Source organism: Acipenser ruthenus, chromosome 3 (genome assembly GCF_902713425.1).
Source record: "Acipenser ruthenus chromosome 3, fAciRut3.2 maternal haplotype, whole genome shotgun sequence".
Classification (NCBI taxonomy): Eukaryota; Metazoa; Chordata; class Actinopteri; order Acipenseriformes; family Acipenseridae; genus Acipenser; species Acipenser ruthenus.
The window spans coordinates 46,826,274-46,843,874 of NC_081191.1; the positions used below are offsets into that span (position 1 = coordinate 46,826,274).

The following is a 17,601-nucleotide window of genomic DNA, read 5'->3' on the forward strand; positions in this document are numbered from 1 at the left end:
CTGCCACTTGTGTTAAATGAATAAACTTGGCTTGGAGTTATCACAAAGACAGGATTAAGCATTTTTAAAATTATATTACCACAATAAAACGGCCCTTAAACGAATATTGGTTTGACCCACTATAGTCCGCTCTTCACTATTTACAATGCGGTTTGGAATTTGCATAAACGGCCATACTCTAACATGGGTTGTGTTTGTTTGGGCTTGTTTTGAAGAACCTTTGTTTTTTTGGGGTTTTTTTTACATTTTAAACCATTTATAGGCAAAACCATAACAAAACATAGAATAGTGTGTTTACACAGAGCAAAAAAAGTAGAGTGGCAAAATATATAGTTTGCCTTCCCTGTGCTCTATGGGTTAGGTGCCTGTGGTCTCAATGAAGTTACAGTTCAACAGGAGAAAAATATACTAAAAGGTCACAAATCCTCAAGTATGTGTGAAAACATTACAGTTTACACCCCCCAGATTTTTTTGGCATTTCTACACGAATCATAGGAATGGACCTTGGAGAGGCCATTTTGACGGAATTCCATCTACAGACAGAGCACTTTCACCCATGATAATTTCCTATAGTTTAACAAACAATCTTCATATATATATATATATATATATATATATATATATATATATATATATATAAAAAAGCACTTAAGTATTTTCAAATATTTGTGCATGACAGAAGTATATGGCACCTTTACATTACAAAGTCTGTAAAAATGTAATAGAACTAATTTAAAAATATATTGCCATTATAAAGTCAACAGCCAGAACTACAACAAATGAAATGGCTACAAAATAGCATCAAACAAATATGGGATACCAAAATCCACAATCACAGCAATAATCAAGAAGTACAACAGAACAAATTCAACTGAAATGCTTGAAAGAAGTGGACATTCAAAGAAAATTATGGGTACAGCAGGTAGGAGAATCATCCTAGCAGCTAAAAAAAATCCAAGATCAACTGCCAAGGGCTGAAAGAAAGATTTAGAAGCATTAAGCATAACAGTTCATGAACGAACTGTACAAACAAAAGAGTTGTATACACTTGACCTCAATGCAAACCACTTTTAAAGAAAATTCATCTAACAAACTGTCTAAAATTTGCCAAGGAATATGAACAGGAATCTGAAGCATTCTTCAACAAAATTCTCTGGTCCATTAAGATTAAATAGAATGTTTCCCCAAAAATGGACCACTGTATGTTTGGAGAAAAAAAGGGAAAGCCTTCAAAGAAGAAAACCTTGTACCTACAGTTAAACTGGATTTGGTTTGATCATGATGTGGGGGTGTTTTAGCAGTTCAGGGACTGGAGACATTCATGTGATTGAAGATCGTATGGATGCAGCCATGTATCAAAACATTCTACAAGGTACAATGATACCATCTGCAGATTACCAACATGACACCGACCCAAAGCATGCCGCGAAGACAACTCTGGAATTCTTGAAGAAAACGAAGATAGTTCTGGAATGGCCTCGCAATCACAAGATCTTAATCCAATAGAAATGCTTTGGACTGATCTGAAAAATGCTGTAACCAAGCACAGTGTTTCCAATCTGTCTGAGCTGAAGGAAATATGCAAGACAGAATGGGCCTAGATTTCACCAAAAAGATGTAACATACTGGTTAAGAATGATCTGAAAGCTGTAATAAAAGCAAAAGGAGGACACACGAAGTACAAAATAAGTTCATTTGTTTTTTGATAAAGTATTTGTTAAATTACAGAAACTGTGTATTTTGCATTTTGTTTTATTAAAAAGTGGTTAAAGTTTATTAAATGATTGTCTTTAATCTTTTACTTATGGTATAATTATTATTATTATTATTATTATTTATTTCTTAGCTGACGCCCTTATCCAGGGCGACTTACAATTGTTACAAGATATCACATTATTTTTACATACAATTACCCATTTATACAGTTGGGTTTTTACTGGAGCAATCTAGGTAAAGTACCTTGCTCAAGGGTACAACAGCAGTGTCCCCACTGGGGATTGAACCCACGACCCTCCAGTCAAGAGTCCAGAGCCCTAACCACTACTCCACACTGCTGCCACACAATAATAAGTGTAGGGTGCCAATACTTCTGTCTATAACTGTATACTATTTAGAATACTATTACCTTAAGTAGTATACTCACTTGGGTAGTAGACCTTCTTTCCATCTGTCTTGTACACAACCAAGGTGATGAACTCTCGGTTAGAAGCAAAGTCATCCTGAAATGTAAGCAAACTATTTTGGTACTGTATCTGGTATCCTAAAGGGAGTCGTGGAAAAAAAACAATGATGTACACATGGCCCGGACCAAATCAAAACTTTGACAACCCGCTAATCGCACTTAACAAAACTGTATTTAATAGCTTTTACTTTTTTTTGTAAGTATCTTATTTCTTCTACTCATAAAAAGAAAACGCTATTAAATACAGTTTTGTTAAGTGTGATTAGCGGATTGTCAAAGTTTTGATTTGGTCCCAGCCTGTGTGATTCCCAGATGATAGGACCATCACATAATTTGCAAAATGTGCATTCTGTAGCTGGAAAATTAAGCCAACACCTACAAGTTAATGAATTTTTTTTTTTGTGTATATATATAGTCATCTCCAAAATTATTGGCACCCTTGATGAAGATGAGCAAAAAAGTAACAAATAATACCAGTACTGAGGTATATTGTAATTTTCCAACATGTGGAATATATTTGACTTTATTAATGATTCAATGGAATCAACGATAGGTTGCGGATGCAACCCCGGTTCCCTGAAAGAGAAAATAACCATCAAGGTATGGGACATTGCCGTCAGGCAGTAGGGATTGGCTGAGCTTTATGTCAAAGCTGCCGATAGGCCTCCGCGCAAGCTGCCGTGTAAGCCCGCCCCCTTGGGAGCTTACTATACGCAGCGCGCGGAGAGTCACTTCCTCTTTTGCCCTTCAGGCCGTGAAGGCCTCCAGAGCGACCTCGCGGCTTGATGGTTATTTTCTCTTTCAGGGAACCGGGGTTGCATCCGCAACCTATCGTTCCCTTTCAAGTCGAAAATAACCATCAAGGTATGGGAACAGTGTACCCAAGCCGTCGCGAGGGAGGATTCTCGGCAGTAGGACAGACTTACGTCATAACGCAACTGCGTAGGCAGTACATCTAGGCATATGCGGAGCTGCGCCTCAGCGTCTATGCTCGCAATGACACCTGTCCCAAGGTGGAATAGTCACACCATATTGTACCTACTCTAGACGTCCGCAACCTGAGGCGTCATAGAGTGCAACACAGATGCTCCAAATGACGGAGCAGAGGATTCCAGCACATTTAGCCTGTAAAACCTCATGAAAGTATGCGGCGTAGCCCAACTGGCTGCCGCGCAAATATCAGACACCGGCACCCCTCGAAAGAGGGCCCAGGATGTCGCCATACCCCTGGTAGAATGCGCCTTCAACTGCCCTGGTGGAGGAAGGCCTGCAGATTCATACGCTAATTTAATAGCATCCACTATCCAGTGGGAAAGGCGCTGTTTAGACAGCGGCTGACCCAAAGATCTAGAACCATGGCATATGAACAACTGTTCTGTCTGCCTCACAGTCCTTGTGCGGTCAATATAACACCTCAATGCCCTCACAGGGCAGAGCATGTGTAACCGCTCTTCCTCTGGGGAAGAAAAAGGAGGAGGATGGAACGCCATCAACTCGACTGACTGGTTCATGTGGAACGGGGATATAACCTTTGGTAAAAAGGCCGGATTAGGGCGCATGGAGACCTTAGAACCGTCTCCTGCAAAACGAGTACAAGAAGGATGCACTGACAGTGCATGTAACTCGCTCACGCGTTTTGCTGATACCACAGCCAGCAAAAACGCAGTCTTAATAGATATGAGCTTCATATCCACGCTGTGGAGAGGCTCAAACGGCGCCTTGGCAAGGGCTTCCAGCACCACATCAAGGCTCCACGACGGTAAACTGGTCGTTCTTGGAGGCCGTAAGCGTCTTGCGCCTTTCAGAAACTGAGATGCCAAAAAATGGCAACCAGGTGATAACCCGTCAATGCGTACGTGGCAAGCCGAAATAGCGGCCAAATACACTTTAAGTGTAGAGGGAGACTTACCCTCGTCTAACAGCTTCTGCAGAAACTGTAATATCACTGCCATAGGGCAGGAGACCGGGTCATGGCCCTCAGCCAGACACCAACTCTGAAATAATTGCCACTTATACGTATATTGCGACCGAGTGGAGGGCGCCCTCGCACTTTGAATGGTCGATATAACCGCCGTCGAAAGCCCTAAGGCTGACAGGCGCTCCCGCTCAGGGGCCAAGCCCATAGCTGCATGAGCTTGGGGTTCGGATGCCATAGCCCTCCTTGGGCTTGGGACAACAGGTCCGCTCGCAGAGGGAGCTCCCTCGGGCGACCGTGCAACAACTGCACCAGACTCGGGAACCAAATCCTCCGAGGCCACCGAGGAGCGATCAGAATCACTGTCGCTTGCTCTACCCTGACCTTCTCCAAGAAGGCGGGGAGCATCGAAATCGGTAGAAATGCGTACAGGAGCCCTGGCGGCCATTCGTGAGCCAGTGCATCGACTCCTAGGGGGCTGTCGAGGTCCTTCACCGAGAACCATAGGGGGCAGTGCGTGGTCTCTCGCGAAGCGAAGAGATCGACTTGCGCTGTGCCGAACCAGTCCCAAATGCGCTCTACCACCCGAGGGTGAAGACGCCATTCGCCCGCAAGAGGACCTCCTCTGGACAGGAGATCCGCTGCGTAATTGACCCTACCCGGCAGATGAACTGCACGCAGAGAGGCTAACCGCGGTTGAGCCCAGAGCAACAGCCGCGTTACCATCCGGTGAAGACCTGGGGACCGCAATCCGCCCTGGCGATTGATATACGCCACTACTGTGGTGTTGTCCGACCGCACTAACACGTGCTTGTCTAGAAGCACTGGCAAGAAGTGCCGAAGGGCGAGGTCCACTGCTCTGAGTTCCAGAGCGTTGATGTGGGCTGACCTCCAGGGTCCTGACCACACTCCACGGGTCCCTGTCCCGTTCCAGACTGCTCCCCAACCTTGGTTGGAAGCGTCGGTTGTGATAACTTCCCTTCGGAAGATGGGACCCAAGCGCACGCCCTGGCGGATGTTCGACTGAACTCTCCACCAGCGTAATGCTTCCCAGCAGGTTCGGGATACCCTCAACCTGCGGTGCTTGTCTCTCCGCGGGTGCAACGCGAAGGCATTGAACCAGGCCTGCAGAGGTCTCTGGTGTAGTAAGCCCAAAGGAAGGGCTTGCGAGGCGGCAGCCATCAACCCCAGCATGCGCTGACAGAGCTCCATGCTGACTGTTTCTCTCAACCTGAATAGGGAGAGACACCGCTCTAATGAGGCAACTCTTTGTGTCGATAGGGTCGCTTCCATGGACACTGAGTCCAGGTGCAGACCCAAAAACTCGGTCTGTTGGCTGGGCACGAGGCGGCTCTTGTCTGGATTGACCTTCAGACCTAGCCGCTGAAGATGGTCTGTAACCATCACTGTGTGCTGTGCCAACTGCTCCTTTGACTGCGCGCAGACGAGCCAGTCGTCCAGATAGTTCAGCAGTCGAACGCCTTGAACCCGCAAGGGGGCTAGAATGGCGTCCATACACTTCGAAAAGGTTCGAGGAGCTAGAGACAGGCCGAATGGCAGGACACAAAACTCGTAGACCCTGCTCTGAAATGCGAAACGTAGGTACTTCCTGTGACCCGGACAGATGGGAACGTGAAAGTACGCATCTGTGAGGTCTACGGTGGTAAACCAGTCGCCCTGCCGGACAGACTGGACAATGTGCCTGTGCGTAAGCATCTTGAACGACAACATCCGTAGGTATTTGTTCAGTACACGCAGGTCTAGAATAGGGCGGAGCCCGCCGTCCTTCTTTGGCACAAGGAAGTATTTGGAGTAGAACCCCTGGTCGGTCAGAGCAGGGTCTACTAGTTGAATGGCACGCTTCTTGAGCAATGCCTGTATTTCTGCATTTAGAGCTGAGGACTGAACCGAGTCCTTCACTGCAGTTACCACCACTCCCCTGAAGGGGGGGGTTTTAACCGGAATTGAAGGGTGTACCCGGTGATTATAGTTTTGCGCACCCAGATGTCGTTGGTGCATTGTTGCCAGAACAGGAGCTGTGGAACAGTGTAGGGGTGGGTTAACGGCTGCCGGGGTTTCTCAGGGCTGCTTAGGCTGCGCTCGCTCACGAGGGGCCTGACCAGAGCCACGAGGACGTGGTCTGCTACCTCCTCTGGGGCGCCACCCTCCGCGCTGCGGTCTCGCAAATGCTGGTTGGCTGCGTGCTGCAACCCCCGAGGGGGCGGTTTTACTGCCCTGTGGGTGCGCCTGCTGCTGCGGCGGCGCCCTGCGCCATTGGCGCTCCTGCGGCCGCCTTGGCTGGAAAGGCTTGCTTGGCCACATCTTAGCCAACTGCTGCGACGCCTCACGCGCCTTGACGGAGCGTTGCAGCATCTCCTCCACCGCTGGGCCAAACGTGTGCCCCGGGGATATAGGAGCATCTAACAACGGGGCCTTATCAGGCTCCTGTACCCTGGCCTGTGAGAGCCATAGCTGCCTTCTTGCTACTACTAAAGAAGCAATGCTCCTGCCCTGTGCTCGCGCATTTAGCTGAGCCAACCTGACCAACAGCTGTGCAACTGCACCCAGCTCGGTCCTGAGCCCGACGGGTGGGGACTCAGGCAGGTCGCGAATCAGCGCCGCCTGGTAGACTGTCAAGAGGCTGGCCACGTTGGACAGTCTAACTGCCTCTGTAGCCGCGGCATAACCCTTTTTTAGGTGGGCCTCCGTAATCCTACACTGCCTGTTAGGGCAGGAAGGGTCCTTAGCCAGCCCCGAAAGTGTCGGCGTCTTTACTAGCGCGGCGAACGCGGCGCCCACTGGCGGAAACAACGCCAGCCCAGCTTCGCTCGCCCCGTGCATGGTGAAGGCCGAAGCCTTGCGAGAAGTCGCAGGGGCGGAGGCCGGTGCTCCCCAGGTGGACTGCACCTCCTTAATAAAATCCGGGAATGCCGGGAGCATCCTGGACTGAATGGGCGGAGCCGATGGCAATTCAAACAGAGAGCGACGTGTTGGCTCTGATGCGGGCCAGTCCACGCCTAGATGGCGGGCTGCCCTCTCCACCACTGACCAGATAGGGTCATTAGTATCCAGCACTTCAGGGTCGTCCTGCCCAGAGTGCTGGGATGCCACCTCAGGCTCTGTATCTTCAAAGAGCGGGTCTGCATCAGATGCGTCCCTTGAGACAGCATCGGCGTCCCACTCTACTTCCTGGGGAGCTGGTGGAGGAGCCATCGGCTGACTAGCGCTGGGTCCGGTAACCATTTCTGGGGCCCGAGGCGCCACGTTCGCTAGAGTCATGAGGAGGGATTGTTGTCCCATCATGAGCTCCATGAACTGCGACATCTTGGAGGTGAGCTCAGCCACCCCAGATGTGTCTTGATGCCGTCTACCCCTTCGAGGGGAGCGGGAGTGTCTTCTCCGGCGAGGCGATCGAGATCTGGATCGCGACTCTCGACGGGGGCGAGCCCCGCGAGAGGAGGGGCTGCGGGAACGTTCCCGAGCACGCCTAATTGGAGACCTCTGACCAGCTGTAAGCTGGGAAGATGGGCTCATAGGCTGAGACGTCGCCGGCAGCGACACGATAGACGATGGTGGGGCCGAGACGGTGTGGGACGAGCCCGAAGATGGGGAACGACCTCCCACCGCCTTCCTAGCTCTCTGGCGTAGGGTGCGTGTTTGAAACCCCGCACATAGCTGGCAGTATGCCCTGTCTGCCAGGGCAGATGCTGCATGGTCCGGCCCTAAACATGCGACACAGTCCTCATGAGGGTCGCTGGCAGGCAACTTGGCCTGACAGGTCACACAACGGTGGAACCCAGACATAATGACGTCAAAGACGAGAGCGAGGTGCGCGTCGTCGAGCGCCGAAGCGCTGGGCACCAAGCGTCAAGCACCTGATGTGCGTGCGCCGAACGCCGCCGTGTCGAGCGCCGAGGCGTCGAGGGTGCGTGCGTCGAGCACCAAGCGCCGAAGCGTCAAGCACCGAGGTGCGTGCGTCGACGTCAAGGGTGCGCGCGTTGAGGCGTCGAACGCCGAAGCGTCGAGCACCGAGCGTCGAGCGTCGAGCGCCGAGGCGCCAAGCGCCGAGCACCGAGCGTCGAGCACCGAGGTGCGTCGAGGGTGCGTGCACCGAGCGTCGAGCGTCGAGCGCCGAGCGTCGAGGCGCGTGCGTCGAGCGTCGAGGGTGCGTGCGTCGAGGCGCCAAGCGCCGAGCACCGAGCGTCGAGCGCCGAAGCGTCGAGCGTCGAGCACCGAGCGTCGAGCACCGAGGTGCGTCGAGGGTGCGTGCACCGAGCGTCGAGCGTCGAGCACCGAGCGTCGAGCACCGACGTAGATGGAAACGTGCACCGAGCGTCGAGCACCGAGCGCCGAAGCGTCGAGCGTCGAGCACTGAGCCCCAAGTGCAGAAGCACTAAGCACCAAGCGCAGAAGCGCTGCACAAAGCGCCGAAGCGCTGCACCAAGCGCACAAGCGCTGACACCAAAGCGCCGGAGCGCGAGCGCCGAAGCGCGAGTACCAAGCGTGGAACGCAAGCACAGACGCCTAAGCGTCAGCTGACCCGCCAAGCGGAGACGCAAAGTGCTGGTACAGTGTCTGGTGCTGTGCAATACCTACCTGAAGGTGCTGGGGATTTTGCACGTTGGTGGTTGTCTTCCTCTGTATAGTGAAGGGAAAAACTTTTTTTTTTTTTTTTTTTTTTTTTTTTTTGTGGACGCTGCAAAGGGAAGGGAGTGTAGTGCAATACCACGTGGCGGGAACGCGCCGCGGGGGGGGGGGGGACTGCAGAGCAGACTACCCGCACACACACACGGTATAGCCTAAGCTACCCGCACACACACACACGGTATAGCCTAAGCTAGACCGAGGATGCAATTGCGCGTGGCCAAGGCCAACGCAACACGCGTCCGACACACAATGTAATATATAAAAAATATATAATTACACAATAATACAATATATATAGAATATATATATAAAAAACCCACACAGTATAATAAAAGAACAGAGGAAAGACGGGGAGACCACGAAGAACGCAATGCCGAAGCAAAGCGAAAAGGAATATATAATGTAAACACAAAATATATTCTAAATAATACAATACACAATAATAACAATAATAACTGAAATAAACTCGGAGAAGGGGAAAAACCAGCTTCTCAAGCCTAAGCTTAGTGAGTACAGTCAGTTAAATAGCTCTAAGTCCTACCGCTACCGATGCTGAAGGCAAAAGAGGAAGTGACTCTCCGCGCGCTGCGTATAGTAAGCTCCCAAGGGGGCGGGCTTACACGGCAGCTTGCGCGGAGGCCTATCGGCAGCTTTGACATAAAGCTCAGCCAATCCCTACTGCCTGACGGCAATGTCCCATACCTTGATGGTTATTTTCGACTTGAAAGGGAACCAAAATTACACATTTCTCAAATTATAAATTTATTTCCAAAAAAAATGAAGTGTCACAATTATTGGCACCCTTGTTTTCAGTACTTTGTGCACCCTCCCCTTGCAAGGATAACGGCACTGAGTATTTTTCGATAATGTTTAATGAGATTGGAGAACACATTGGGAGGGATCTTAGACCATTCCTCCATACAGAATCTTTCCAGATCGATATCCTTCGGTCTGCGCTTATGGACTGCCCTCTTCAATTGAAACCACAGGTGGGGTTCAAGTCCGGAGACTGAGATGGCCATTGCAAAATGTTGATTTTGTGGTCAATTAAACATTTCTTTGTAGATTTTGATGTGTGCTTGGGGTCAATGTCTTGCTGGAAGATCCACTTGCGGCCAAGTTTCAGCCTCCTGGCAGAGGCAACCAGGTTTTTGGCTAAAATGTCCTGGTCCTAGATAGAGTTCATGATGCCGTTGACCTTAACAAGGGCCCCAGGACCAGTGGAAGCAAAACAGCCCCATAACATCAAAGATCCTCCATCATATTTTACAATAGGTATGAGGTTCTTTTCTGGACACGCATCCTTCTTTCGACGCCAAACCCACCGCTGGTGTGCGTGGCAAAAGAGCTCTATTTCGTCTCATCTGACCATAGCACCAGGTTCCAATCAAAGTGCCAATGCCATTTAGCAAACTCCTGGCGCTTATGTTTGTTGGTTGCTCTCAATAAAGGCTTTTTTCTTGCAACCCTTCCAAATAGTCTATTGACATGGAGGTGGCATCTAATTGTAGATTTGGAGACTTGGTGACCCCAAGATGCAACTAAGTTCTGTAATTCTCCAACTGTGGCCTCTGGATTTCCCTTTGCCTCCCAAACCATCTGCCTCACTGTGCGTGGGAGCAAGATTCCAGTGGTTTTGAACTTCTTAATTATTGCCCTAATAGTGGTAAGTGGTATATTTAGTTTTTAGCTATTGTTTTGTACCCATTGCCTGACTTATGAAGGTCAACAACCATTTGTCTCTTTTCATTTCTGAGTTCTTTGCCTTTCCCCATAGTGATGGATGACAAATGGATTTCATATGCGTGTTACCTCATTTTTATACCCCAGTGAAACAGGAAGCCATGGAAGGCCACAATACAGTTCCTTAAGACTGAGATGACTGAGTAGAACGTTAATGCCGATTTAATTTTGTTTGAAACAGGGCAGCAGTGTGGAGTAGTGGTTAGGGCTTTGGACTCTTGACCGGAGGGTCGTGGGTTCAATCCCTGGTAGGGGACACTGCTGCTGTACCCTTGAGCAAGGTACTTTACCTAGATTGCTCCAGTAAAAACCCAACTGTATAAATGGGTAATTGTATGAAAAAAAAATAATGTGATATCTTGTAACAATTGTAAGTTGCTCTGCCTAAGGGCGTCTGCTAAGAAATAAATAATAATAATCTTTAGGGGTGCCAATAATTCTGACACCTATCTTTTTGAGAAAACATTTTATTACTTGTTAATAAAAAACTTTTTCTCTGAGCAATTGTATTAGAATAAAAGAATATGGTTTTCCCATATATTTGAGCATAAAATATTACCTGTGTTGTTTATTTTATACAGCCTTTTTTGCTCATCTTTATCATGGGTGCCAATAATTTTGGAGATGACTGTATATATATATATATATATATATATATATATATATATATATATATATATATATATATATATATACACACACACACACACACACACACTATATACAGTGCCTTACAAAAGTATTCAGACCCCTGACCAATTCTCTCATATTAATGAATTACAAACGGTACATTGAAATTTCGTTCTGTTAGATATTTTATTTTAAAACACTGAAACTCAAAATCAATTATTGTAAGGTGACATTAGGGAAAGGGTACAAAATAATATCCAAGTGTTTGGATATCCCAGTGAGCACAGTTGGATCAATAATCAGGAAGTGGAAGCTGCATCACATCACCCAGGCACTGCCAAGAAAAGGCCGTCCCTCTAACAAGAAGGAGACTTGTGAGAGAAGCCACAGAGAGGCCAACAATCACTTTGAAGGAGCTACAGAGTTCAGTGGCTAGGAGTGGAGTAATGGTGCACCAGTCAACCATATCAAGAGCTCTGCATAACACTGGCCTGTATGGGAGGGTGGCAAGAAAGAAGCCATTACTCAAAAAGTACCATCTGAAAGCACGTCTGGAGTTTGCCAGAAAGCATGAGAGTGACCCAGCTGCGATGTGGGAAAAGGTTTTGTGGTCAGATGAGACCAAGATAGAGCTTTTTGGCCAAAACTCAAAGCGCTATGTGTGGCGCAAACCTAACACTGCCCATGCCTCAAGACACACCATCCCTACAGTGAAGTATGGTGGTGGCAACATCATGCTGTGGGGATGCTTCTCATCATCAGGGACTGGGCATCTTGTTAAAATTGAAGGAAGAATGGATGGAGCAAAATACAGGGAAATACTGCAAGAGAACCTGCTTCAGTCCGCTAAAAAACTGAAGCTTGGGAGGAAATTCACCTTTCAGCAGAACAATGATCCCAGGCACAAGACCAAAGCAACATTGGAGTGGCTCAAGAACAAAAAGGTGAATGTCCTACAGTGGCCCAGTCAAAGTCCTGATCTCAATCCCATTGAGAATCTGTGGCACTATTTGAAAATTGTGGTCCACAAGCATTGTCCAACCAACCTGAACAACCTGGAGCAAATCTGCCAAGAAGAATGGGCCAAAATCACTCCGACACTGTGTGCAAAGCTGGTACATACTTACCCCAAAAGACTTAAAGCTGTTATTGCAGCGAAAGGTGGCTCTACCAAATATTAATGTGTGGGGGTTGAATACTTATGCAAGCAAGATATTTCAGTTTTTTATTTTTCTTAAAAATATTTCCCAACATAAAACCAATGTCACCTTACAGTAATTGATTTTGAGTTTCAGTGTTTTAAAATAAAATATCAAACAGAACAAAATTTCAATGTACCATTTGTAATTCATTAATATGAGAGAATTGGTCAGGGGTCTGAATACTTTTGCAAGGCACTGTATATATTTTTTTTACTCGTTTAACATGTGATTGATAAGGCTGTAATAAAAGAAGAAAACACCACATGAACTGTTTATTTCATGAATGTGATGATTTTCCTAAAATGCTAACTGAATTGGCCTGGAAGCCTGCTCTTTCTGATCCCTGTTGATCTCGCACCTTATCTGTGATGTGTCTGGTGAGCAGAACCCAGACTGCAGCTCCCCCTTGTGGACACTGCGCCTCCAGCTTGAACTGTGGGTTGTTAGCCAGGCTGTAGGCATCTTTCACTGGACCCTGCTTCGCTTCCCAAGTGCTAAGAAAAACCAAAAAAAAAAAAAAAAATACAAGTGTGGTTAATTTTTTTTTCCTGTGGTAACTGTCAGTCGGTATATGAGGCAAGCTGTACATTTTTATAGCAGGGGAGCTAAAAGTTATTGAACAAAACTATAACCCCTGTATATGATGGAAGCCATGCATTTGGTTGCTATTATGTTGAAATGTGTTAACAAAACGAAGCAGCACCAAAACCTGTTATCTATTTAAGTAAAATGCTTTAACCACAGTCTTTGCTACAATGTTTACAAAATACTTACCATAAAATGTTTAAAATGTTAGGTTATTATCAAAACCCTGGTTCCCTGAAATGTAACCATTACCAAATGGGATATATCTCTTATAGCCCAAATTAACCAGGGCTGTTCTATCAAAGCTGCTCCTTTAAGAGCCCCGTCTGCGTCAGGCGTTGTCTCTGCCCCCAGGCGATATTAACAACTGTCGCACAGAGATCAGCGCCATTTTCTCTTCAGGCCTGTTGCGTTTGAGGGAATGCAGCGACCTTGAAGGGTAATGGTTACCTTTCTATTTCAGGGAACCAGGGTTATGATAATAACTGAACATTTCCTTTCAAGTACGAAATGTAACCATTATCAAATGGGATACAATGCCCAAGTCATCGCAAGTGAAGGACTTGCAGTACCGGCAGCTGTGCTTCGGCATTTGGCCAGAAGATTGAGGGTCCATGGCATATGGTCCACAGTACAGTGAGGGAGGGCCTTCATACAATGTATATGCTGCAAGGTTACACCGAGTAACCTCAGCATTTAACACCAGAAGTCCAAATAAGGTGTGTGGCTAACTACCCCAGGACTTAAAGTGAAACACAATAAAAAGTGTGTTAAAGTGAGTGGCTGCCCTTAACACTCTGGTACCAAAACCAGTGTTCTGCTGATCTACGTTCGGTAGAATCTGGTAAAGTATGAGGCGTGGCCCATACTACAGCATTGCAAATGTCTGAGACAGATGGACCCTGGAATAACACCCAAGAGGTTGCAAGGCCAGTTGTGGAGTGACAAATACCTTCTCTGGTGGGGGTAGGTTAGCTAGATCGTATACAATCCTGACCGTGTCTACAATCCACCTCGACAGCTGCGGTTTAGACAGGGCTTGTCTGTGAAACTTATACCCGAAGCAAACAAACAATTGCTTGGATTGCTGCCAATCCTGGGTGCAGTCAACATAATACACCAGTGCCCTAACTGGACAGAGTGTAGCCTCCAATTCTGCAGACTGGTTAATATGGAAAGCAGAAATGCTTTTAGGGACAAAAACAGGATTAGTGTGGAAAGTAACCTTAGTAAGTTCTGGCCTCTGCAAAAAACAGACAATTGATAATAGCAAGCAGGTTAGCAGTCTTTAACCCTTTATGGACCACATTCTGGGCCTGTGATCGTGTAAACACGATAGAAAACACACTTCATTTCTTTGACTTAATTTGAGTACCGGTGTCACAGGAAATAAGTTAGTATTTGCCTTTTTGAGCCTTTCTGTGTTTGCGCGAATCTTAGAACTTAAAGGCAAGGTTCTCTGTGGAGATTCATTGAAAATTACAGGACGCCATTTGTATTGTTTTGAGAAACGAAAACAGGTATTGCATTGCAGACAGTAATTTTTGTTTAAATATGTTGTCATCTTATTTATCGAAGTGTATTGCACACAGTATTTTTTTTTGTTTAAAAAGGTGACATTTATCATAATGTACATTTAGGTTTAATTTTGATTATAAATACTTTGTGCATTTATTGCATACCATACAGTAATACTTATGTCTATATACATTTCTCAATAACAAAGATATTTAAAAAATACACTTTTATTAAAAACAAAACAATATACACAATACAAAATATACAATATATACAATAAAAACAAAGGTGTAAGGGTGGGTATGGGAAGGGAAGGATATATTTACAGAAGGTGTGGTTAATTCCATGCTGGAGGTTTTTTAGGAATATATCATTACCAGTGTCATTCATATGGACACCATCCCCCCTAAAAAGCCCAACCTGATCATATTTAATTTCAGGATGCCGTATTGAATCCCCCCTAAACCCCTTACAAAATCCGAAATTACATTGTTCACCCAGTTACGTGCTTTGTTTATTTTTGGAGATGCCTTTAGATCTTTCCAAAGACCTTGCTGGGTGATGCACAAGAAAATTAATATAAATATTAATTTATATTAATTTATATAACCTAATATAAATATCCGCGGCGATTACAAATTTAAAATGACAACTCTGGTGAGAGTTTGCCACGTCTTTGTAAACTGGGAATTAAACATTACACCTGTTACTAAATAATAGATAATAAGTCATATTAGAAACTTTTTATTATTATTACATTTTAAACACAAATATAATTGTACATAAAAATAAATCGGACAACAAATGATAAATTATTTCTGCTTATATCATAACCCATATACAAAATAATGCATGTGTTGTATTTATTTCTCTTTCACTAATATTTGCAAATATATTGCAAGTACATGTATGAAGAAAACCTATAATATAAAGCAGCCAGCGATTAAATGTAATCTTTGTAAACTACGTAGCCTAAAGTTAACCTATTATTAAATAATAATATGAAAAACATGTTAATATTATGACGACGAGTTCTCGATTTCTACCACATACAGTGCCGTGAAAAAGTATTTGCCACCTGTCTGATTTTCTTCAACTGCTTCAACTCAGTGACATTTGTGGGTTTTCGAGCATGAACTGCTCATTTCAGGTCCTGCCACAACATCTAAATGGGGTTTAGGTCTGGACTTTGACTAGGCCATTCCAAAACTTTAAATTTCTTGTTCTTCAACCATTCTGATGTAGACTTGCTTGTGTGTTTTGGATCACTGTCTTGCTGCATGACCCAGCTGCGCTTCAGCTTCAGCTCACGGACGGATGGCCTGACATTCTCCTGTAGAATTCTCTGACACAGAGCAGAATTCATGGTTCCTTCAATGATGGCAAGGCGTCCAGGTCCCGATGCAGCAAAGCATCCCCAAACCATGACACTACCACCACCATGCTTGACCGTTGGTATGAGGCTCTTACTGTGGAATGCAGTGTTTGTTTTTCACCAGACATAACGGGGCCCATGTCGACCAAAAAGTTCCACTTTTGACTCATCTGTCCATAGAACATTGTTCCAGAACTCTTGAAGATCATCCAGGTGCTTTTTGGCAAACTTGAGACGAGCATTCATGTTCTTCTTAGTGAGCAATGGTTTCCGCCTTGCTACTCTGCCATGAATCCCATTTTTGCCCAGTGTCTTTCTGATGGTGGAGTCATGAATACTGACCTTAGCCGAGGCGAGAGAGGCCTGCAGATCCCTGGATGTTGTTCTAGGGTTCTTTGTGACTTCCTGGATGATTTTACACCATGCTCTTGGAGAGATTTTGGGAGGACGGCCACTCCTGGGAAGATTCACTACTGTCCCAAACTTTCTCCATTTGGACAATATGGCTCTGATGGGTTCGGTGGAGACCTAGAGCCTTAGAAATGGCTTTGTAACCCTTTCCAGACTGATAGGCATCAACAACTTTTTTTCCAGAGGTCTTCAGGAATTTCTTTTGTTTGTGGTGCCTCTAGAACCTGTAGCTTTTAATAAAGATCCTGACAACATTTTAAAGAGTAAAACAATTTACTAGACACATTGGAAAGATTGCAATAACAGTCTGTTCTGAATTAAAGTTCACAGACAGAAAATGGCGACGGCTTAACCTTGCCTTTAAGTTCTAAGATTTGTGCATGCGTAGAAAGGCTCATAAAGGCAAACGCTAACTTATTTCCCAACTAACTTATTTCCTGTGACACCGGTTCTGGTATTAAACGGGATCACTGGTATGGATTCTGGTATCAAGCAGATGACTGGTACCAACCTCGGTACCGTACAAGGTGAATGATACCTACTCTGGTACCAAGTGGAGTCACTGGTACCGAACGGGTCACTGGTACTGGCCTCGGTGCCGAGCAAGGTGCTTGGTACCGACTGGTACCAAACCAGGTCACTGGCACTGACTCTGGTACCACGAGAAGTGGCGTGCAAGTGAAGACCTCAAACAGCCACTGGTAACTGTATGCATGCATCGTCTGCTAACTTGAAAAATCTAGCAGCCTTCAAAGGCAGTGACACTAAAGCAGACACAGCAATGGCAAAATACATTTGGAATACAATTCTAGTCAAAAGGCTCCTGCCCTTAACACTGGCAGTGTCTCTGTGGCGAGAACAAGCTGGCTGGAAAAACCAGACAACTAATGCAGGATACTGTCTGTGTACAGAGGCGAGCCTAGTACAGGCATACACACGCTGGATTTATGAAAGAAAAACTTCCTTCGAATTTAAGACGCATCCCAAATTTCCCACCATCAACAAAAAAAATAAAAAAATAAAAAGATGCATTTACAAATATGCATTTACTCATATAAAAAATACGACGTATGGAGGCAGTTTGCAGCCGTCTGCTGTCACACATGGGTCTGATTAGAACTGAGCCTAATAACGAAATGCTGAAATTGTAAAAGCTTCTCTTCGAATTCCACAGGAAGCTAATGACACTTTGTGACAGGGAGGACCTGTCGCTTGTTCAGCTGTGCTGCTGCTGTGGTAAGCAGGAAGGCTTGCCAGGAGCTGAGCTGATCAGGAGGTCCTGATTGGCTGGGGGGTGTGCCCAGAGAGCCTTCTTGTTTAAGAATGCAGCAGCGCCAGTTCGTGGCTACTGCAACACCATGACGCAGGCCATTTTTGAGAAAAATATTGTTTT

The 17,601-nt window shown here is 45.9% G+C and overlaps 1 protein-coding gene across 1 annotated transcript in view; it reads right to left on the reverse strand.

Moving 5' to 3' along the window:
* The window catches only part of LOC117394173 (calpain-7-like), a 71,231-nt gene that overhangs the window by 16,799 nt on the left and 36,831 nt on the right, over positions 1-17,601 (reverse strand). Inside the window, exons 15-16 of the mRNA XM_059013006.1 lie at positions 12,678-12,813; positions 2,144-2,219 (exon numbers count right to left, since the gene is read on the reverse strand). Of these exons, the coding sequence (XP_058868989.1) occupies positions 2,144-2,219; positions 12,678-12,813 (212 nt within the window). The remainder of the gene's footprint in view (positions 1-2,143; positions 2,220-12,677; positions 12,814-17,601) is intronic.